At 39.0% G+C, this 22,738-nt stretch overlaps 1 protein-coding gene across 5 annotated transcripts in view; it reads right to left on the bottom strand.

The window, feature by feature from the left end:
• The window catches only part of RAI14 (retinoic acid induced 14), an 87,169-nt gene that overhangs the window by 5,394 nt on the left and 59,037 nt on the right, over positions 1-22,738 (bottom strand). The window contains exons 4-13 of one of the 5 annotated variants that reach the window (XM_076363367.1): positions 11,994-12,082; positions 10,137-10,201; positions 7,877-7,934; positions 7,314-7,384; positions 5,760-5,866; positions 3,322-3,500; positions 2,624-2,652; positions 1,565-1,651; positions 826-912; positions 76-136 (exon numbers count right to left, since the gene is read on the bottom strand). In XM_076363367.1, coding sequence (XP_076219482.1) covers positions 76-136; positions 826-912; positions 1,565-1,651; positions 2,624-2,652; positions 3,322-3,500; positions 5,760-5,866; positions 7,314-7,384; positions 7,877-7,934; positions 10,137-10,201; positions 11,994-12,082 — 833 coding nt within the window. The remainder of the gene's footprint in view (positions 1-75; positions 137-825; positions 913-1,564; positions 1,652-2,623; positions 2,653-3,321; positions 3,501-5,759; positions 5,867-7,313; positions 7,385-7,876; positions 7,935-10,136; positions 10,202-11,993; positions 12,083-22,738) is intronic. The other 4 variants (XM_076363368.1, XM_076363369.1, XM_076363370.1 and 1 more) reach the window with 4 other exon arrangements.

Below are 22,738 nucleotides of genomic sequence, written 5' to 3'. Positions count from 1 at the left end.
ACAGGATTTCAACATTTCACACCACGTAAAACACCTAACCAAACATGAAAATAAGGATTAAGTGTTATTGTATACCTGTTGTGCTGTCACTCAGTCTGTCTTTATTATCTCGATGCAAGAAGCTGAATTCTTCCTGCTGAGACACCAAAAGAAAACACTTTCACAGAAAGCAAATGTAAGGTTGGACAGTTCACCAAAGAAGTATAGACAGTATAGATCTTGCTGGATAAAGCCTGGAAAAGTGGGTTTCTTTTATTTCTGAGATCTTGTTTAATTGTAGCGTGTGGCCAGTATTTCAAAGTCTGCTAAAGTCATTGCAATTTCATTGCCCAATTCTCATTAAATATTAATGATATAAGCAACTATCTCATAGATAGTTTGGAAGGCTGCAGCCCCTGTGATAAATAATAGCAATATATTGTCATGTATTAAAAAAAAATCATCTTCAATACCATAAGGTAAAGATCAGACAGAACACACTCAACGATTTCCCTGATGTCTTTTGGTGAAAGGGTCTCTACTTTTTGCATTGCAGAATGCCATGCACTTCGCTGGTATTAGGTAATGAGCTCCCACAGCATTAATACTTACTTTCATAACCATATTCCTAAATACTAACTAATTTATGACTAATTCTATTTACACAGTCAGTAAACATTAAAGTAATCCACATTGAAATAGATTTGGATTCCTTTTTGTTCCTAAAACTTAGCTAATTAATTCACAGGAGACTCTGCAGTCAGCAAAATAGATTATTAAGCAAAATAGATTATTAAGATACTATACTCTTATTCCCTAAGCTTCACAATAACAGAAAACTGATACCTTGCACCCTTGGTCAGCAAAGAAAGCCTGCCCTTTTCCAGTCATGGGAGTTGAAGTTGATGAGTGTGGAGAGGACAAATCACTAAGCTGTAAAAGATTTTATATAAATAGGTACGTATACATACATGTACATATAACGACCTCTCTAACATGTGCCCATATGTATACACACGCACACACACACGAGTACTTTCCCCTGTACTAACATAAGTCACAATTCCCAGTTAGTTTCAAAGAGCAGATCTAATTACTCAGTGCTCTTCTAAGTCAGTATTACATATGCAGTGTAGCTGTTACATGGGTAACATTCCAGTTTAACATTAAACCTAACTGTTAAACTGCATTTTGGTACTATATAAATCTATTTAAGTATTTTACTTTCAGATGTATATATGCATATAATAATGTGTACATATGTATGCATAATTAAAATATACATAATTATTTACTTATGGAAGTCGGCAAAACCAGGAGACCTTCAACTTTAGTTGGAAGAAGCAATTGTATAGTAAAATTTGTACAGTTGTATCTTAGACCATGCTGTATTTCAAGCAATTTTGCTTAGTTAACCTAACCAACATGTGCTTTTATGGTGTCATCCTAATGTCAGGAAAAGCACTCATGGCAAGACAGGCATATAAAATAACAGTGACAGAGCAAATCCAGCCCACATCATTCACATAATGTTCAAAACGCTTTTCACCCCCTAAAAGCATCTCAAAATTGGTCTTTTCTTTACCTGAATAGGACTGATAGGAGGAGGTGGGGCTTTTCGTTTTTTTGGAGTTCCACTTCTTTCTGAGCTTAATTTAGAGCCTTGATCATGCTGAAAGTTTCACCAGCCAGAAAAGGTAGGTTTGTTAGTTTGGTTAGTAAAGTCCGAGCAAGTTGTTTTATTAAAAAAAAAAAAAAAAATCCCACATTAATATCAACTTTAGCAGCTCATGCAGTGCCTTGGTTTTTTTTTCTATGTAAAGACTACATCTCTACTAACACAAAGATATTAAACATGCCTGACAATAAGAATCTGCTCCCTTGTAATCCATGCTTCAGTGAAAACAAACAAGATTTAGTGAAAAAGCAGAAGCTGACAATAAGTTTAGCACTAGTGATCTTAAATACTCCATTCATACATAGTCCAGTCATGCCATTCTTAATGGCTACCACCTTTCCTCTCCACCAACTTCTACCTGAGCTCCCTGAAAAACCCACCTCTCCACTCAGAGAAGGAACGAACCAATGCATTGCACCCTCGTCCACTTTCCAGCCACCAGCAAGGTCTACAAGGTCTACTTGCGCTCCAAGATATGATACTAAATAAAAGATGTAAGAAACTAATTTAATTGCCTAAATCTGCTGGGATTCTCACAGGTGAGGGTCTCCACTAAGATGTAACTGGGCATAATGTTCAATTATGTGTTTCGGAAACAGAGACCTTTTCTATATCATCTTCTCTACAGTTTAAAGGGATAGGGAGCCCAAAAGCCAAGCTCCTGCATTACACGTGAGAAAAGTGGCGTATCTTCCCAGCACACATGTGCGCATACACACACGTCCTCCCTTCCTTTTCTCACTGAGGGCGCTGGCTGCTGTTACAGAGAGAAGCTAAGTCTAAAAGTGATGTTCCTAAAACATATTTCTTAAATAAGCAACAAAAACCTTTCACATTACAGAGTAGTCAATGGCAGCGCATCTCACAGTGACATTTACTAGTGCTTCCAGTCATGTCAACTACCATTTTTTCTTAAGTTACAAGCCTATATAGCCCGAGTATTTTTAAAACCAAAAGGACAAATACCTGCTTTGCTTTTGTTGGTGACTTTGTATCTGTGAAGCAGAAAAGATGTGGAATTAAGAACAGCTATCAAAGAAAAAGTTATTTGCCATTCCTAACCCATCTCTCAGCTCTACTTCCCACACCGTAAATACTTTGTTTGGTTTTTGAATTCCTGTCTGAAATCTGAGAAATATACTTTGATTTCCATATTCCATTTGAACCATATCCTTTCTCCGTTGCTTTTTGGGTTTCATATCGAGGTAAAATTTGAAGGATTGTGACAATTCTTATTCTACTATAGTCTTGCACCATTCTTGCACATTAGCTTCCTATCTTAGTTTGACCATAAAACTCTGCCTGCATTAGTTCCTTCTCCAACCCTTCTACTGAGGAGCTATACATTCCACTTACACTTTCACATAATAAAAAAGGATCTATTCCAAATTGTATGCAAGACTTCACAATGTTGCTACATCAGCTTACCTTTTCTTTCTCCAGAACACCTCTTTTTGACCTGCTCAGTGCTTTATCCTATGCTAAATATCACCATCTATGGCAAAGACCACATTTTCCTGCTTTTGGGAAGTCTCAGTTGGACCATCTTAAAGATGGCTTTTGAAATTTTTCAGGCTACCTTATGAAGTAAATTTGTTTGTTGCTAAACATACATGTAGCCAATTCAAGAAGTGACAAACTGCAGATTGGCATCTCTTACATACCCACATCCTGAGATAACTTTGATGATAGGAGATTCTGGATCCCTGTATTCTCGGAGAGCTTGGAGTAATGCAGGACATTCTGTCCAAAGACATCTACTAAGCTGACATCTGCACCTTTCCTAAGGAAGGCTTCCACCATGTTAAGACTACCAGCTTCACAAGCCATCATCAAAGCAGTTCTGGACAAAACAAACACAGAGTAAGTGTCAAGACCGTACTCTTCAAGCAGCAGCTCATTTTTTCAGGGAAAAAAGTGTGACAGATATTGTGCAATAAAGTCCAAGATTTTATCAACACATGTATTGACACATACATGTAACTGTTGTTTTTCCTTACAAACACCTGCCTGCCCCTCCTCTTCTTCCCCATACTCCCCAGCTGGACCTTCTGCAAAGACCTGACATGCTTTGCACACGTCTCCAAACATTTCTAAAAATGGGTTCCTAGGCTAAGAGGAGAGTCATAGCTAGAAATGGCTGCAGGATAAGGTCAGACTATCAGATCTCACTGCCACACTCCAATTACAGCTCTGCAAGTGGTGGTACAACATGAAAACATTTATTTCATTGTTGCTCTCCTTCATGTGTTGCTTTTAAGACAAAATAGACAAACAGATTTCAACCAAAAAGCCCAATAAATCTCAAAGCTCTTCAGTGAGACTGAGAGATGGGTTTGACATCAAATCCTGAGCCACTCTCAGTTAAAAAAAAAAAAAAAATCATTAGAGCACAATCAATCCCCTCTCCAACACAGAACAGCTAGACAGTGCTGGATCCTACAGTATGGGTAGCATACAGAAGGAGTGTTTTCCTAACAGCTTTTATCTGTTTTTCTCAAAGACTTGAAGGGGTCATAAGAGACATACAGAATAATTACAAACACACAGAAAACCCCACCTTTCAAGCATGCTCTAATATTGCTTTCCCACTTAGGCATAATTCTCCCTTCTTAACATGAGAATGTACCTAATAGGTTGGCCAAGTTCACTAGCAAACACAGTCCCCAGTGCAGATATGAAACTGAAAAGTTACTACAGTGATAATATTTGCTAGGTATCAAGACAGTCATTTCACTGATGAATTAAACGTACTCCCCATAATAGGTGAGCCCTGGAGAAGTGACAGCTGTTGCAGTGCTGTGCTGAAAAGTAGTGCTGAGTGACAACTTGGATAACACTTCCACAGTCACAGGGATGGCTTTAGATTACCAAAATAATTTGCTTAGTCTGGACAAGATAGGAAATTGGAGATGCCATTTTCAAAGGTTATCCCCTTCTTCTCCCAATAAGGCTTCTCCTTTTTCAGTAAAAACTTATCCACTTTTGTGAACAGGAGATGCAAGAGTAGTCACTCTCCTTACCAGAAGGAAAGCGAGAAGTTAAATGGTATATTCCATGTTGTATCATTTTCTTGCTTCTACGCACGGTACTTTCTTAAAAAAGTCTGTCCTATCTATGATAGAAACACCTTCATCCAATTAAACTAGAAACTTTTAACATTGTCTGTTGACAAAACAATAGGGGAGTGAGGGGAAGGCAGAGGTCCCAGAGAGGGCAGCACCTCAGGTTCAAAGCACTGATGAGGCCATTCAAACCAACCAAGATGACAAAGGGTTCTCCTTTAGACAACTTAAAACAAAAGAGTGCACTAATAAACTTTGGACTGATAACCAAGTTATGGCCCAGTCTTATCCTCCCAGGTGTTGCCAAAGAACAGTATGGGCATTGTATCACATACACCTGACAGTAATCTTGATTATTGTAAGTGCCACGTCTTCCCAGCATCCTGCTTTACCTTCACAGTTTAACCAACTGTTTATAAAACAGGCCACAATTTTCAAAAACTGAACTTCATCAGTATCACCAAAACAAGTGCATTTTTCCCTACAAGGATGTTGCTTTTTAAAAACAGTTTTCTGACACACTAGGTATCTCTTAATGCAACAAAATGGCACCTTCTAAGACAACAGCATATCCACCATACAGCTCTATTGTATTTTTCTCTTGCTGCTGTGGCTGCATTATGGTAGAAAAAAGAACCCTCCATGGATGTCGCTCTCAAGTAACACTCTTAGGATTTAAGTTGGAGAAACTAACTCATGCCAAGAACAGAGCAGCATTTAAAACTGGGACACGTACGAAGTGATGTGTGGGTAAGTACTATCAATCAGATTCTTGTAGGAATTATTGAAAAATGGGATTTACTGCTCTGGTAGCCCAAGGAAAATCTTACAGGCACATCTAGTTTTATAGTTGCATAGTTTCCGTTTCACCTTTCCCTTTAGGCAGAATTCTGTAAGCCTTCTCAACAATCAGGATATACTGTCTAGTACAGAAGGCATTATTTCACATCACAACAACTATTTTGGGAAGGATTTGAGACGAGAGCTTCATCTGACAGTCAGCCTTAGGGAATAATTAACACGTTAACCTGCTGTACCTTCCATTTTTATCCCTGGTGTTGATGTCTGCTCCATGATCTAGAAGGTATTTGCAGACTTCCATGTGACCATTTTGTACTGCAAGCAGCAGAGATATGTTCCCATCCTAGAAATGCATTTAAAGAAACTATCAACAATAATCCATCCACTTACAAATATCACTCTGAGAATTAAAGGTCAGCTACGAACTTTCCTTCTACATAGCACAAACAAGGTGCTATCAGTACATTTTTCTCGAGTACCATAAATGTAGCTGGGTTTAATTCCTTCCTTGACCACTGGGGATGCAAAGCACTAGGAGTAGGAATGCTTTTTGCTGTCTGTACTCCCTTTGCTGTTTGCTTAATGCTATAACGTGATGATTTTGCAATGACAAAATACCTTTAAGTAGCTCCACAACAAAAACTATAATTTTAACTAAGTACAAGGCAAAAATAGAACATTTCATATAATCACACAATAACTTAGTTGGAAGACACCTTTAGAGGTCATCTGGGGTTTCTTCCCCTCTGTTCTCAGTCTACAGCTAGGCAAACTTCAAGTTACAGTACCTTGCTCAGAGATGTGTCCAGTCAAGTTTTAAGCATCTCCAAAGGCAGAGATACCATGACGTCTCTGGGTACCAGTTCCAGTGTTTGACCACCTTCATGGTGAGATTTTTTTTTTTTCCCTAGTTCCTAACTGGAATTTCCCAGTTAGGTCCACTGCCCAAATTCTGACCGTTGCTTGTCATCATTTTGTCATGCACCTCTGAGGTGGGTCTGGCTCCCTCTTCCCTATGATCAACCATGATGTAGCTGAGGACATTTTTAAGACGTCTTACATCTTAAGGCTGTCCTACAGCCTTCTCTTCTTAAGATTGAACAAACCTTTTCTGCCTTTAAATTGCGTCTGCTGAAATTTTAGGTCTAACCTCTGTGACAGATTTTTTAGAAGAAAGATCAGGTAAGAAGGAGATAGATCCAAGTCAAAACCAACCAACCAAACAAGTTTAAATGTTTTTATGCTTTTTTCCTCTCTTTTGTGCCTGATTTTTGTCAGGTCACCTCCCTTTATCATCAGGGGGTTTTCTATCAGGAAATTGCATCATTCCCAAAGACAGACCTGGTTGTTTGTAGACATTTCATAATAGTGAATGTAGTGTCCCTGAGCCTTTAGACTACACCAAGTATATTTTTTCCCCTCAGGCTTATCATACTCTGACTTGGCTTTGTGAGCATTTCACAGCACTTGGCCACATAATGGGCCTTTTCCAAAGCCTACTGAAGTAAATGGAAAGACTTTTAATCATGTTTTGAATGTATCAGATTTGATTCTAGCTACTTGTACCAATGTCTCAATTTAACAAGCAACAAATCCTGCCACTGTTGTATTAGATTGTGAAGTACTTTCCCCCCCCTCTGCTATGGCAAGCTGCAAAATGAACTTCCTCTGCCAGAGAAATCCATGAAGAAATGTAAGCATAGTATTGCTTTGAACTGCTGCACCTGAGACTGGCTGGAGTGGAGGGTGGTAAAAGCTCTAAAGTACCCAACAGGAAAAGAGGTACGTACCAAATCTTTGATGTTAATTGGACACTTGTGTTCACACAGAAGCTGAACTGCCTGAAGACAACCACAGGCAGCTAAAAAAAAAAAAAAAAAGAAAATCCATTAAACCTCATTTTCAAAATTTGTGTTCCGCACTTCCACTTGCAATACTGCAGCATTGCAGTGGGGTCCAAGAAAAACAAATTAACCTGTATTTCTCTGTTTTAAGAATGAAGGAGGGAAAGACTAAAAGGATGAACAGCAAGCTGTATGCAGAAATACAACCAATATTCATGGTCCAAATTAGCATGAGAAGATATAATCTTTAAAGGACTGAAATCAGAATCAACCTAACCTTAAGTATTCCAATGGCTCTGCACCTGCAAGTGTAAACTAGTTAATTGTAATTGACTGAAATTCAGTATTCACAGCATTCATCTAAAAAAAAAAAAACGTGAAATTTGTAAACCATCAGGTAGAGTCACTAGGTTTATGCAATTAGAATCTAAAAAGCTCCACCAGGCTGAAGAGCTAGGAATATCAAGCACAACAAAATAGATAGTACAAGCTTTCAACAAAGAAGTTACCTGCATAGTGTAAAGCTGTTTTCCCAGAATTGTCAGTGCTGTCTGCTGGACATTTACTCTGCACAGTTCAAAAAGAAGAAGAAAAAAAAAGCAATTAGAGAAACACTAAGAAAATAAAACATATGTTTGATGCTAAGAACAGAGTGCTGGACATCTTTGAGAAAAGTTTTATGAGCTAATCCAGAAAGCTCAGTCCATATAATAAAAAAAGAATACTAGAGAAAGGCACAGCTTTCCTCTCTACCAAGCTTGTCTCTCCTTTCTTGGTACCAGTTTACACTGAAGCCATAGGAAACGCTCATGGTGAGGGAGATAGCCCTAAAAAATGTTATCGTTTTGGAACAATTTAAATCAGGAAATAAAAAAGGAGATAAAATCTCTCCGCTGCCTCAGAAAATCTTCTTATTTTACATTACAGTAAGAGCTAAAGCAACCATGTTCTAAGGCAATTAGTCTTGAGTTATTTCTGTCAAAGGCAATAATGCTTCTTTTTCATTTGTAAAAACTAAAGCATCAACAATCCAGTTATATTTTGTAGTATTACAAGCCACCAGCTATTACTGATCAATCTAGATTTCGAAGTAATAAATACAAAAATATCAAATTGCAAATCTTTATCAAGACTTGTTTTGGTACAGAAGATTTTAGTTTCAGTTTACAGCAAAGAAAGAAAAAATATCACCCTGAAATAATGGACTTCTAAAAACAAACATTAGAGCTTTTGACTTTCAAGTACAGCCCTGCCTCCAACTTCTATGATTTCCTAGGAAAACAGGTTCACAGAGATTCTGTAACAAAAATGTCAAGATTCCGCCTGTGTAACATAATTATTTAGCCTGTTTTAATTCAACTCCAGCACGCTAAGATTAGACGTTCCTCACACATACAGTTTATATGACAAAGCCGGTCCACAGAAGCAAGAAAGCAATCCAAAGTGCATGAATTATTGGAGAATATCACCTCTGGGTTTGCACTTACAAACATATTTAGAAATCTGCATATTGTAATAAAATTAGGAAAATACCAACAAAAGCACTCTGTGGTTATAGCTGGTAAGTGAATGGTAGCAGATACTTGGTATTCAACACACTTCTAGTTGCTGAGTTGATCATGCTGCTGCATGCGATACCATCAGTGACAGCTTGATGTCACTGTTCATGCTGTAAATGGGTTTGCGTTAGACATAGTGGGTATTCGCCATGAAATCCCGAAGTGGGGAACCTCAGTGGTTAATGATATCCCCTTCCAGGTGTGCAGGAACAGGGGAGTCCACTTGCAACAAGTCTGGAGGTGGGAATCAGTGAAACTGGAGCCAATATTGTCAGAGACATTGACAGGAGTCAGTCACAGGACAATTGCAGAGCCCTGCGGTAACCGGGGAAAAGGAATTTGGAGGTTGGATATGGGACCTATTCTCTTTCTGTACCACTGCACTCGAGCGGGGTTATTATTCATTATTTCTTCTGTAGTCTGAGCCACAGTCTTACTGATAACTCCAAGCTTCTAAAAATCTGTCCCATTCCTCTGATCACCTCCACCAAAACTCACCTGGCTTTCTGAAATGGAGCAGAGATGGACAATGCCTCTCCTTGCTTACTAACACAAATCTTCAGCCTCAACACCATGAGAATCTTCTCTTCATCTTCACTTTTGTTTTTCTTATTTTTTCCCCATTCTTTCTACTCCCTTTCTAACCCCTCACTGTCCTTTGCCTTATTTCACTGAGGATTTGAGTATTTCCATATTTTATCATCTAAACTACTTTGGTTTCTTCTCCCCTTGACTTTAAATTTGACAGACATTTCTATGGTGAACAACAGACGGAAAGCATTCTGTGCAACAATAACAAAATACCCCCAGAAGTGAAAAATTCTTTTCCCCTATACCTCTTAACCCAACTACTTCCAAGCCATCCAACCACACAGACAAAACACAGGAAGTTAGAAGCTGCAACCTGCTTGAAACCCAACCCTGCTATGTCAGATCAGCTGCACATGGAAAACTGTATTTGTGGACCACTCAGGGAAGATACCACACTGTTTTCTGTAATCCATTCACAACCACAGTTTTCTATCATCCATTCACAGTGCCTAAAAGGTCTTTAAACTCAAGCACCTCTCTTGATTGCAAGGAGATAGGACAACAGTATAGGAATGTGATGCAGGTTATTAGCAGGAAATGTGTCAGTATCTAGTGGAACCAATCTAGAGGAACAAGAGGAAAACTTCAAAAATCAAAATTAATTTAATTTTTACTTTACCTGCAGTAATCTCTTAATGCAATCAGGGTGGCTATTCTTTGCTGCAAGATGTAAAGCGCTGTGCCCTAAATGAATAGAAGCAAAGCAAATTAAGTATTCAATCATGCCAAAGCACAGGAACAAACTCTTCCGTGACAAAGGCAAAATTTTGAATTATCCATCTTGTTCCTATCATGACACATGAAAAGTAAGGATAGAGAAAATAAAACAAAAAACCTACATCAAGCAGAATGTATTTATGACAGACTGTGTTCAGGCAGGTAACAGAATAATCTTAACGTCTAGCTTCGTATAAAGGAATGACACAAACATTGTGTCAGACTATACCTTGGCAGAAGTAAGTCTAAGATTGCGCAGTTATGTTTTGTTTCTTAAAAAACAATTTTCCTATATTACTCAGCCTCCCTTGCAGAGAGATGTCTGTCAAGTGTCTTCATGATTTCTTCCATTTGGCAATGAAAAAGGAACCCGGCACCAAGAACAAAACCAGCCAAATTCACCAGCTACCACTACAACAAATTTGTATCATCCATAGAGTGCACGTAGAAGAGGACTCAGAACACAGGCCTACTTCGTTTTGCATCTCATAGATTCCCTTAGAACTGTCAATTTATTTAGCATCTGTGAGCTCATATTTAGCTATGCAATACAGTGATTTACTGACTATGGATTTATCATGAAAGACTGCAGTCTCTCCTCTAGTTTCATCTTACAGAGCGTTTGAAAAATAAAAGAGGGCAAGACAGCAAAAGAATAAATTATCCACGTAACTAAGAAAAGAAGGAGCTAAGATTTAGTATCCAATACAGATAGAGCCACTTGTGACAGCAGAATCTCACTGTAAATAATGTGACTATTACAGACAAGGCTTTCCCTAATGAATACTGGGTCGACGCTCTCAGGTGAAAGCAGGCAACCTCTTATTATCCAAACAACTAATAAATCCTGAGGCAAGATGAATTCTGAATAATAGTCTGTATCAGGTACATATATTCTCTTATCATTGTGTATAATCTCAATGCTTCCTCCAGTATCACAAACACTTCCTTATAGAGACAAATAATTTCCATATATGATAGAAATTCCCTCAGGCTGCAATCGGTGGCCAAGACAGAACCTGTGAGCCCAACATTTACAGATCATTACTGGAGAGACAGAATGCTGACAGCTCATTCAGGTGACATGGCTAGCCAGAGAAAATGCTGGGCACAGATTCCACAGATATGCCAACTGAAATCTATTAAGAAGAGTTTGCCAGTTTCAAATTCAGCTCCCATCATTCTCCTAGTGGAGTAGTAATTAAGGCATAGGACTTTTGAGGGCTGAAACAGCATACTTAATAGCTCTCAGCCCTGTTTTGGCCTGTATCAGCTCTTTTCACTATGTCATAATCCTGAGGAAATGTCTTACTGCAACTCCTGTACAGTTGCAATGGGCTTGTACAATGGGGTTAATAGCTTGGATACACATGAAAGCAACACCAAAGATCTTGATTTAACCTATAAAGAGGCTCAAATGGAGTTAACAAAGAGTTGTGTGAGGGGGATTTTTTTTTTAAATTTAAAGAGAAATAAAATAAAAAAAATAAAAATCAAGCAACTATTTTGTGTCTGGAGTCTACTATAAATGCTGACATTTATAGTATTAGGGCAAAAGTTTTTAAGGGTTTTAGAATCTGAATTCTATGTGCAGAAAAGCAAGTATGCCGAAACCTGCAAGTGTTACAACTGCTTTTCCTACATGGTGTGTAGGGAAAAGCCGTGTTGTCAAATCTGTAGCTGCTGCACTCTGCACATCAAGAACTATATAGGCAAATTGAGTGTATTATGCTACACGTGTAGGTTCACAGAGGCATACCTGCACCATCTTGGGCTGTCACATCTGCACCATGTGTCACCATGATCCTGAGGCACTCTGCATGCCCTTTCGTGGCTGCCAGATGAAAACTGGAAGAGAGCATTTACATGTCACTTTTCTTTTATTAAGACTTCCTTTCTCTTTCATTCACAAACCAAGCACTGGCAAGCTGTCCCCCCCATCCTTAGATCTTTTGGCATCCCTCCACTGCCTCCCAAGAAGATAATGAAAAGCTCTGAAAGTGAGAAGGCACATCAAAAAGTTTTTGTAGTCATACTTTTACACAGGCTGCTGTGTCATTAACCCATGCCATATACCTTATGTGCATCTAGTCCCACCCAATTTCTAAACTAACGTCCCTAGTGATGTAATATATCCACACAGAATGCCTGGGCTTGGGGAATTAATGAAGAAAACGTTCATAATGACGGACTTTGCTCTAGTCATTCCAGTCAATCCTGATTTCCCCCTTTCAGTGGACAAAATTTAGTTCCTCTAAAAGGTGATTCAGCTCCTAAATTAAACTAAATCAAGTTGTGCTTCTGCACTGTCCTTTACAGAGCTCATCTTTCTTCCATGTAGAGGGGTAAAAAAAACCCTTAGTGTTTGTGAATATCACCTGGAGAAATCAAAGCTACTGGATGTTTGTGAAACTATGCTAAAGATGTATTTTTTCAACTTTTTGTTTTGCTTTTCACCTCAAGCACCTGCTTGTTTGAACAGTGGGAAATTGCATAGGTTACCAACCACACCATAGCAGGACGCACTTAACAGCATCAATTACCGAAGATATAATTACAGAACAAACCAAAGAAGTTATACTGAATTCAAGTCTTTTTACAGCTGAAGGTTCATGTTTGACATCCTAGGCACCTGAAGATTCACAGAAGCAGTCCTATACACATGCTGCTGACTTAATTTTGCTGGGAAGCAAAAATGAAGGAAAAGCTTCTGAAAACAGAGAAGTTTATATCCTCCTGATGCATATGGTGCCAACATTGGCAAGTCCTAACATATGGGCACAGTACAGGCAGACATACTGCTTCCCTGTGTGTCCTACTAATATCAGCTTGACATACAGAGCTGTTTTCCAGTGGGAGTAATGTAAAAAACAAATTCAAGACAAAACACTTCCAATTACTATTAAATTGTGTGTGAAAAGTTGGGACCTTCATCAACATACCCCAAACTGAAAAAGCCAGTATTCCCAGCATGTTTTCTAGAATCTTTTAAAGGGGACGTTCATTTTTAACATCATGCACCCCTGTGTTAAGGGGATTTTCCCCTGGAATCTAAAGGGCATGTCACAAATCATGTAGCCACACCAACTACTGTATTTAAGAGTTTACATTTTGAACAACTGCTTCCTTTAAATGTTAAAACTAACACTGAAAGTTCAGTCTGCTAACCAGGGAAACTGGGAATAACAGGCAGGAATGAAACAGATATTTCTGGCACATAGTATGTGAACTGCAACACTGTGTTTCTCTAAGCTGTAGACTTCTTTGCAACCTTCTTGAAAACTCAGCAGAGAAAAAGACCTACAGACAAGATCTGGCAAAGGGCGGAGAATTAATCAAAACAGGAGAGCTCCTGGAACAGAGTCCTCTATCAAGTACAGCAACTACCTCACTTCCTACAAGGAGTCATTCCACACTGGCTGCTGCTGATTGCAAATGGCAGACAGGCAGCGCTTAAGCTTTGAATCATTCTCTGCAAATATAAAAATATCCTGTGTGCTCATCGTCATGCTTACTACTGCCATAAACAAACTGAAGAGTTAACACTTCCAAGAGCATAAAAAGCACTGCTGCTGGCTGTCCCTCTAGTCGTTCAAAATCGAAACTTCATGTACTTGATGACCAATGCAAAGTTGTGTAAACATTCTTCTTTAGAAGAAGAGGTTTCTCAGACTCTGGGAAAATGGCTGGGGAAAGAATACAAAAGGAGTCTGACAAATTCCAACACCTCTAATTTAGCCAGCAAATACCAAAACACGTTCAGATACATTTGTGTAGATGCACAATACAATTGAAGTCACTTAAATATTAGGAAGGCTGTGAAGCATACACTTGGCTCACTTACATTTGACAATATTCATAAGAATAATAAATACCTGAATAATAATAACTTGGCTAAATCTGGGACACTGAGGTTTTATGGACAGATTGTGTAGGATGGTGCCAAATGCAACATGAATACGCAAGTGCAAAAGAAGTTTTATTTAGGTAAAATCAGACTGCAAAGGAAGTGTCAAAGAGAGAAGAAAAACTTAACCCCTTTCAGGCTACGCACCTATGAACACATCAGTCCCACCAACGCAAACAATTCCCATAGCAGTTCTCAACAAGTTGTCACACACGCAGACGCTTTGTTTCACACGGCCAAAAATATTTTCGAGTAAGAAAGGCCTGATTAAAAATATTGCTGCTCCCAAATTGATGGGATGAAAGAAACATCATCTGTAAGCAGTACAGGTGGTGCGAAAGATGAGAGAACATGTATGAAGGATGTAAAGATCTAATGAGAGCAAAAATATAGAAGCGATGTGGAGAGTCCCATGAAAAGAGAGGATGATAAGGTTTAATTCTCAGTCATTTATACAGTGACCTAAGCCAAATAGCATTGGGCTGCTACAGCTCCCTCCCAATTGCTTGCTGTGTGTCCCCTCCCTACGTCCTTGTACTGCTACCATCTCTCACATAACCCTGTAGTGAGATGTTTTTTCTTAATGATCTAAAAGCAATTGGGAGGGGAATGGGGGACATGGTTAGTTAGCTGCTGGTTTAGTAAACTGAACTGGCTTACCAGGAAATCAGCCCTGCTCAAGATAGAGAGGAGAATGACTCCAGACTGGCATGAACCTATTACAGTCATATTTAAGTCAGAGTATTTACAGAGTGCTGGGCAAAAACTTCCCCTTGAGGAGTAATTCTAACTGATTTTAAAGTTAACAGCCCCTGCTTTTTAAAACAAACAAACAAACAAACAAAAACAACAACAAAAAAAACCCCAAACACTTTAGCAGTAGATACTGAGGGCTCCTGTGTAGCAAGGGAGGCTATTGAAACAAAGAAGCCTGTAGACATTAATTTCAGTACAGAATAATTCTTTACAAGCTACATAAACTTTCCTAAAATATTTGAGGCAAAATCTGCAGGCTTCCAAACATTGGAGTTCTCACCATCTGGAAGCCTTAAGCAGTGGTGCATTTTACTTGCATCTTTCACGAATAAACTTCCCTTGATATGAAAGCAAACAACTTTTCCTCCCACTTCCTGGTTGTGCAATGACTTAGGCAAACAAAAACAAACATGTAAGGCTTGATTTGGAGCAAGGGCCACACTGAGGGTTAGATTCTCATTCAGCCTAAAATCCCATTACAACATAGTTCATTTTCCCTTCACAATAGATAAGCCTGTCCCTACAACTTAGAGTCACTTCTTGATACCCCAGCCTGAACTGATTTGAGATAGATTTCTTTTATTGCTGTAAAACATTTCTGTTTTTCCTGAGGGGTGGAATGGTCTTTTGTTATTGTCTCCAGACCTTTCAGTGCAGCAGAGGAGCAGCTGCCCTTCCCAGTGGTTTTCTCATTGGATCCAGAAATGAAGCAAGTCAGCATTAGAGACGCACCCCTGCCACAGCTGATAAAGATCAGTTGGTTGACACTGCTTTTTCCTACTAGGAATGTACAGGTTTCATAACTACTCAGTCCTTAACCAGATAAAGTAAAAAATTATGTTCTTTGCGAGGAACACAAAGCCCGGTTGGAGTAAACAGACCTTACGTGTAAGAGTGAACACACAGCAAAATTTCATCGGGTTCGGGGTCAACTGGAGAACAGCTACTACAAGGCAATCACCTCAAAGTCTTGTCAGGACCTCAAATTTCCTGACCAGAAATGTTACTCAAACAACATTTACAAATGCACTGATGGAGAGATGCTTTTTATGAATGCTTGGTGACTGCACAGAGTCGACAGCTGTGTATGACATCCCTGAACTACTTTTAAACAGCAGATTTCTTACAGATAGGAGATATCAACTGGTGAAGCACTTAAAACTGTCCTAAACAAGCTCATCCCTTATTCAGGGCAAAGGACCTTCTCCACGTTTTGGTTATAAAGTCAAGCTAGCAAGGGAATGGAGACTTCTTCAATTCGTGTCTGACAGAGCACAAGAGTTCAGATAAAGCTGGTCTTTGCTAAAAGGCCGAGAATGAGTGTTTCCAGAAATGATTTAAATGCCAGACAGTCTAACTCAAACAGAAAAGGGCTCTAATTTTTACTACTTAGCTCACATAAAACATTTCTTTACAAATCATTTCACCACAGGTAGAAGGACAGCATTAATCTACATTTAGAGGTTAGACTTGTAAAAATGGAGCTAACTGAGCTTGCTAAGATGGTGTTAGCAATAAGACATGGGTCTGCCATATCCAGGTTCTCTGCTTAACCATTTGCACAGCTACATCCTGCAAAACTGAGCACAATCCTCTTACTGAATGTTATTTTGACAGCTGGCTTAAAACAACTGGGTGGTCCATTATATCTAGGGAAAATGCCACAAAAGTAGAGTGGAATATGATAAAATAAGAAAAAATAAATATGAAGTCTTAATTTAAGACAGTAACCTTCTAACTAGGCAATTTTCATCTGTGAAAAGAAAAACAGAAAAAAAAAAATTACACCGAATCAGGGGGCTCCATCTCTGTTTGGCAAGGTCATGCTCCAGAGTTGTTTTCTGGTCAGAATTAGCATTCTCTGTAACACACATTTTCTCCAGGGCCTGAACGTAGTCTGACACATTACTTACCAAAATCCAAAGCAAATAAAGAACATGGTTGAATTATGGATGCTAAGTGAATATTGTATTTGCTATTTTCTATTATGACAAACATGGAACAAAGTCAAACTTATATGCAAGCGTGTAATACTATTGTTCTCTGCCATTTTAATCCAAGCGCTCTGAAAATATTTTAAGTGCAAGAATGTTTGGAATACACTATGAACTCACATACAGTCATTGTCAAGGTTTATTTTGAGTAAAAACATCCCTCCCCAAGGCAGATCATTCTTCTTCATTTTCTAATGTACGTCAACTCTTTGTTGACTTTTAAAAAGTCTGACTTCTCTGCCAACAGTTTGATGATTTATGGTTTCCCGACCGACCAATACCTTCACACAAACAAACAAGATTGATAAAACAAAGATACAGAGCTGCTTGGAGTCTTTGTAATGCTGACTAATAGAAATGGAAGATATTCAAGCTTCGCTGCTACCAGATCAGACAGGCAAGCAATTCGCTAGCTATCTCAGTAAGAAAGAGACCCACTGGTAACCCGGATGATTTTATGCACTGACTTGAGCTTTTACACATTTTAGAGGCAGCACCTAGCTTACAGTGTCTATTATCCCTCAAAGCCTCAACTCCCACTGCAATAACACCAGCAAAAATAAATACCTTAGGTGATATCTGGCTTTTGATTGTTTTCCACCACAGGCTGAGTGGCAGAAGTGCTAGAGTGCCCAAGACCTGATCTGGAGGAGAAAGGGCCATGAGTACCACTAGAGCAGCATATTCTGTGCATGAAGGAAGTGCCTGCTGTCACTCAGGAGGAAGTCCAGCGTGGTCTCTCGCATGTGGCACGATGACCAGTAATTAGAGAAGAATGCAGTTTACTTTTCTGTGAATGGTTTGAGATTTTATGAGCATAAAAACAATGATGAAAGTAAGCCTTTTAAACAAAACAAATTTTTGACACATCCTGAATCTAATTCATAGAAAAATTACTACCTTGAGATTTAAAGGTTGGGAAAGTCCCAGAATGGTCCTGAAACTGGAGGTGTTTTCTGCCTTCCTCTGCTAACCCAGACAGGGCTCTCAGCAAAGTAGTAACTGTCTGTTCCAGAAAGGATTATGCTTCTATGAGCAGCACCTGCCCAGTTCTTCTTCTTCCTTGCACCAGCACATGTAGGCAGGTACCTGTGTGGCTGGTGAGCTGATACAGGGAACAAAACCAGTTGAAAACCAAAGCTGCCTTCCACTGTTTCATCACACAGTCACAGGTACATGCAGCCTGTCAGTGCAAAGGAAGGAATGGGACGTAGAATTTCATCTTAAACCTAAAAATTAAGATTAAACCATGAATGTTTCCCCGTGAAAGCCACAGAATCTTTATCTTTCCCTGACTGCATTATCAAGAGACAGTCACTCATTTGAGAAGATGTATGTCTAAGGTACAGCCAGTCATTTAATTATGGAGGAACCATCCAGATGTTTGGCAAATCAGACTGCCTTAAAGGAAAAGCAGACATCTACAGGTACCGCTATCAACACTTACTAGTTCTTTAGTTTTTTATTATTTTTAAACAAATAAAAGCCATAGCTTTGCACTGCACTCATTTCATCTGCTCCTAAGAGTAAATGTAATAAATGTGGCTTTTCATTAAATGCTGGCAGTCCATGTCATGATCCTGTCATACACATGCATGCAGCCACAAGAGTGCAAAAATCAGCTTCAGAAAAAGAGTTACAGGAAGTACATTTTGTTTTCAAGCCAGCGTTGGCACCATTACAAACTGAGAAAATTAAGTATTCTGAGTTTTAAGACATTCAATCAATAAGTTGCTGCTAACATCTTCTGGTGTGCAGGCAGGTTAAGATTTTAAGAAGTTGACATAGGCAGGTATGGATTTACTAGGAGCTGTGGGAGATTTTTCCCCTCTCTAGCCCTTAGCACCAGCCACTGCAAAGTGAAGCGATGCACACAGCCTGTGTTCTCCTATCTTGTATTTAAATGTGAGATGGCATCTTCCCTCCCCCAATACACACAAAACTCTCTGGCAAAAGCCCTACATGCCACTTCCGTGTTAGCATATATTCTGGAACAGCTTTCAAAAAAAAAAAAAAAAAAAAGCCGTTTTCATATAAAGTTTCCAGCTTTGCCTCATAGCATAAAAAGTCTTGTTTCAATCATACACACCTCAAGGTATAGGATGTTAATAAAAGGCAAGCCTGCTGAACGGCTGTTTTCTTAATAGGAAAGAAGCAATTGCATCATGCAACACAGGAGCTGGCAAGCTATGAACTCCTGATTTTAGCCTTCAAACTCAGCAAAAATATCCACCCAGCTGCTCTTCAGAGAGATTTCTGGGATCCCCAGAAGCTTTATATTTTTCATTCTCAGGTTGTTTTCCAGCAGTTCCATTTTCATACACAGTTTTCTTTGGCAAACTCTATTACCACATTACCACAAACTCCCACTTCAAGTCTGAAACATATAGACTTTTCTTCCATGTACCATTAATTGTAAACATAAGTGCTTACAATTTAGATGTATCATATGAAGTTTCCTCCAGACTGTCCATTTTTAAAGGCCCTCAATAACTAACGTCAGCAAATTGCAACAGAGATTCTGCCAAGGGCGAGCTTCAGGGCACTCCTAGGTGTTGACAGAAAGTCTGAAGTTTTGAAATATTACTTTTGTTTTTGGTGTTGTAGGGTAGGAAAATGGACAAAGTACAACAAACAATGAAGTCTCAAAAAGCTTAAAGAGCCTAAAAATGACAGCAGTGTTGCCTGTGCTTCTAAAGCCAAGTTCAGAGGGATGGAGGAAGGCAGAGGAGTAGGGAAGATTCCTTCTGATAGTTTCTTTAAAAACACATCCCACATCTAAAGCCCAAAGGGGTGCACAATACATTAGCTTCTCAATATACATACCTTCTGGAAAAACATCTTTTTAGCATAGGGTGAAATCCCTGAGGATGCCTATAGGTGTGCCCAGATCAACATAACTTCCTTCCTGAGTGAGGTAAAACCAGCTAGCCATCTGCTGCGCCTTCTTGCAAGGCCAGAATAGAGTTCAAAGTTAAAATTAAGCCCAACAATGAGAGCAATGACTAGCGTCTCGCTTGACCTTCACCCTCCAACACAACCCACTTGGTATTACTGCCTATGGGCCAGCAAATGCTAATAACCACCTCAGTACATGAAAAGTCATGAAATTAGAGCAAGGAAATCCCAAACCATGTTAGCATAACAAGAGGCCAGGAAAAGGCTGGAAAGGCTGAGAACAACTGAGTAAAAGTTAATCTAAAGAAAATATTTTTGTTGCATGAAAATCCAGCAAGGCTTAAGAACTGCATATAGTACTCCAAGAACCAAAGAGCATGGATATCCTTATGTGACATGAGGGATGTTGACAAAGGATAGCTCAGGGTTATGTGCTGTGTTTGAAGTTTCTGTGCCTTTTACACTTATAATACTTCAGACCTCTTCAGATTTGAAGCAACAAAACTATTTGGATTTTTTTTTTTTTTTTTAATAAACTGTAGAAAGTGAACTTCTCTTACTTCACAGGGGAATTACAAACCAAGTGCAGTAATATGTACTTATAGTAATTAAGCTACTAGTAATACATTCTTCAGAGACCACTGATTAAGATGACCTCTTAACATTTGTTTTTATAAACTCTTTAAATGATTATGGCAATATATTTTTATTTTGCATTTCAGAATAACTATACTACTAAAGCTTTTAAGATTCCACATTTTTGAAGAGGAGTAGGGACTGGAACACACACACGTGCAGGAAAAGGCAACTTCAGAGCTTTCCTACATTTTCCAGTTAGTACTTTCCTAACACAGAAGGCACCTGTAAAGCAGGTAGCAGAAAATGCAGTGATGTATAAGCCCAATACATAAGCAGCCACCAGCATAGTCTATTGCCTGAGACGTCATTCTGAAGCTAAAAAAATGGAATAAATCCAACATTTGTACGTTGCTCTGTTTTGGCTGTCTGTTCCCTTTCCCTTCCTAGATTAGAGTACATTTTTAAGCCAGTAGCAGCTAGTTGGTGTAATTAAAATCTACACATACAGCTCATTTGGTTGCAGAAGTCTTTGAAAAACATCTAAAACATCTGCAGCCCATTATGTAGCTACAAATCTGAAAAACAACTGCAGCCTTAGCCCTGTCCCCTCCAGCCTTAGAAAGCCTGGTTCTGGCCTGACCCATGAGAAGCACACTTCCCTCGTGCTCCCCTGCCAGCTCAGATAAGATGAGTGCAAGGAGCAGCCACAGCGTTCCTCATGCGGAAGTGGGGCGCTGGGTTCTGCCTCCACGTGAGCCAAGCTGCAGCTGTTTCAAGCCAGGCATACAAAAACTTCCAACCATCTAGGCTATGCTCTGATCCAAGCAACTGACAAATTTCTTGAAACCTGGCCAGGTCTGGTAAAATTGGGGTATTTGGCAACTCTGCGAATGGAGCTGCTTTACAGGGAATTCCAGCGGCTGCCTGATGCTGCATTACAGGTTTGGCCGACCCTACCCATGAGCAGGAGTGGAACGGGCAGCTCCCAGGCTAGCCAAACACGTGTACAGGGGCCCTTCAGAAGGTGACTTGCTTTCTTCTGAGATGACAGCCCTACTAATAGATAATGAAATGCAATAGTTTATTAAGAATAGCCATCCTATCAGCCTGTGTGAAAAAGCAAGTATAAAACAGAAGATGCAAGCTGGCTCCTAGAAGAAATTACAGACTGATTGTTTCCCCTTTGAACTCTAGCTATCATCTACACAAGTCCTGTGCATGTAAGATGCAACACCCGTTGGGATGTTCCTCAATGTTCAAAGAACTTTATAAGATATAGGGAGTTTGTTCTTTAAGTAAGTGGAATTTGTTTTACAATACAGGAAATCACTAAAGACAGAAAGTAAAAAGCTTCAGTTTTTCATAAGTGAAGTTTAGGATCTTTGTAACTGAAATCAAATTAAAGAGCATTAATTTCTGTCTCTTCAGAAGATGGCCTGTTCAGTTTTTTTTTTAGTAACATGAAGGTATAAAAATACTAAAATGTCTTACAAAAGATTGCTTCAAAAATGCGTATGATAGAACCTGAATGCTGTTGATTTCAAGTCCTGTCAAAAGTATAGCTAAGAACTGAAAGTTGGATCATGACGTCTCCAAGTCTAAGTGAGGCGTCATGTATCCAAAACCATCAGAAATGGTCTACACAGTCTCAGTCAAGAGGCAGGAACAAACCACTAACATGAATTCCACTTCATGGATCTCATTCAGAAGCCTGCGTGATTGTCAATACAGTAGTGTTTGTATGAAATGTGGATTTTCTCATGTATTGCCAAATTATAAAATCAAAGTTAAGTATTGCTCCTCCGTTATGGAGTTTAAGAGCATTTCCTCTCACTATACATTAACAATTGGCTCATACTGAACATAATAGAAAGTTAATTAGCCCAATTAAGTATCCTGGCAGAGGACAGCTTCGCCCAACCATGCCCAGATGTTTCATTAACATTTCTAAGTGTTAGTCTAAAGTAGAAAGCAATTTTTCAGGAAACTTAATATCAACATCTTAACTGAATTATATTCATAACAATGCTTCAGGGGAGAGGGGGAACAAAAAGGATCAATCAGGATTTGAACCTCAGAAGAACTTCAGGAAAGTTTTGGAGAGACAAAAGCCTTTACACCCAAATCTCCCACGGAAATAAACTTTACAAGAAATTTTGGAATAAGAACCAGATTTCAGTCATCTGTTGGCTAGAGATAAAACACTTGTGGAGATCACTGCGGTCTTCCTTATTTTGTCCATGCTCTGAAACCTAAACATTATTGTGACCATCTGGACCATCATAAATTAAATATCATGATAAAAGTAAATTAAAAAATATTTTCTGTCAGTGATCATATCAGGTCACTGGAACACCAATGAACTCCATT

Source organism: Aptenodytes patagonicus, chromosome Z, assembly GCF_965638725.1.
Source record: "Aptenodytes patagonicus chromosome Z, bAptPat1.pri.cur, whole genome shotgun sequence".
Classification (NCBI taxonomy): Eukaryota; Metazoa; Chordata; class Aves; order Sphenisciformes; family Spheniscidae; genus Aptenodytes; species Aptenodytes patagonicus.
Note: the sequence above shows the minus strand (reverse complement) of the source record. Positions and strands in the feature narration are given on the sequence as shown.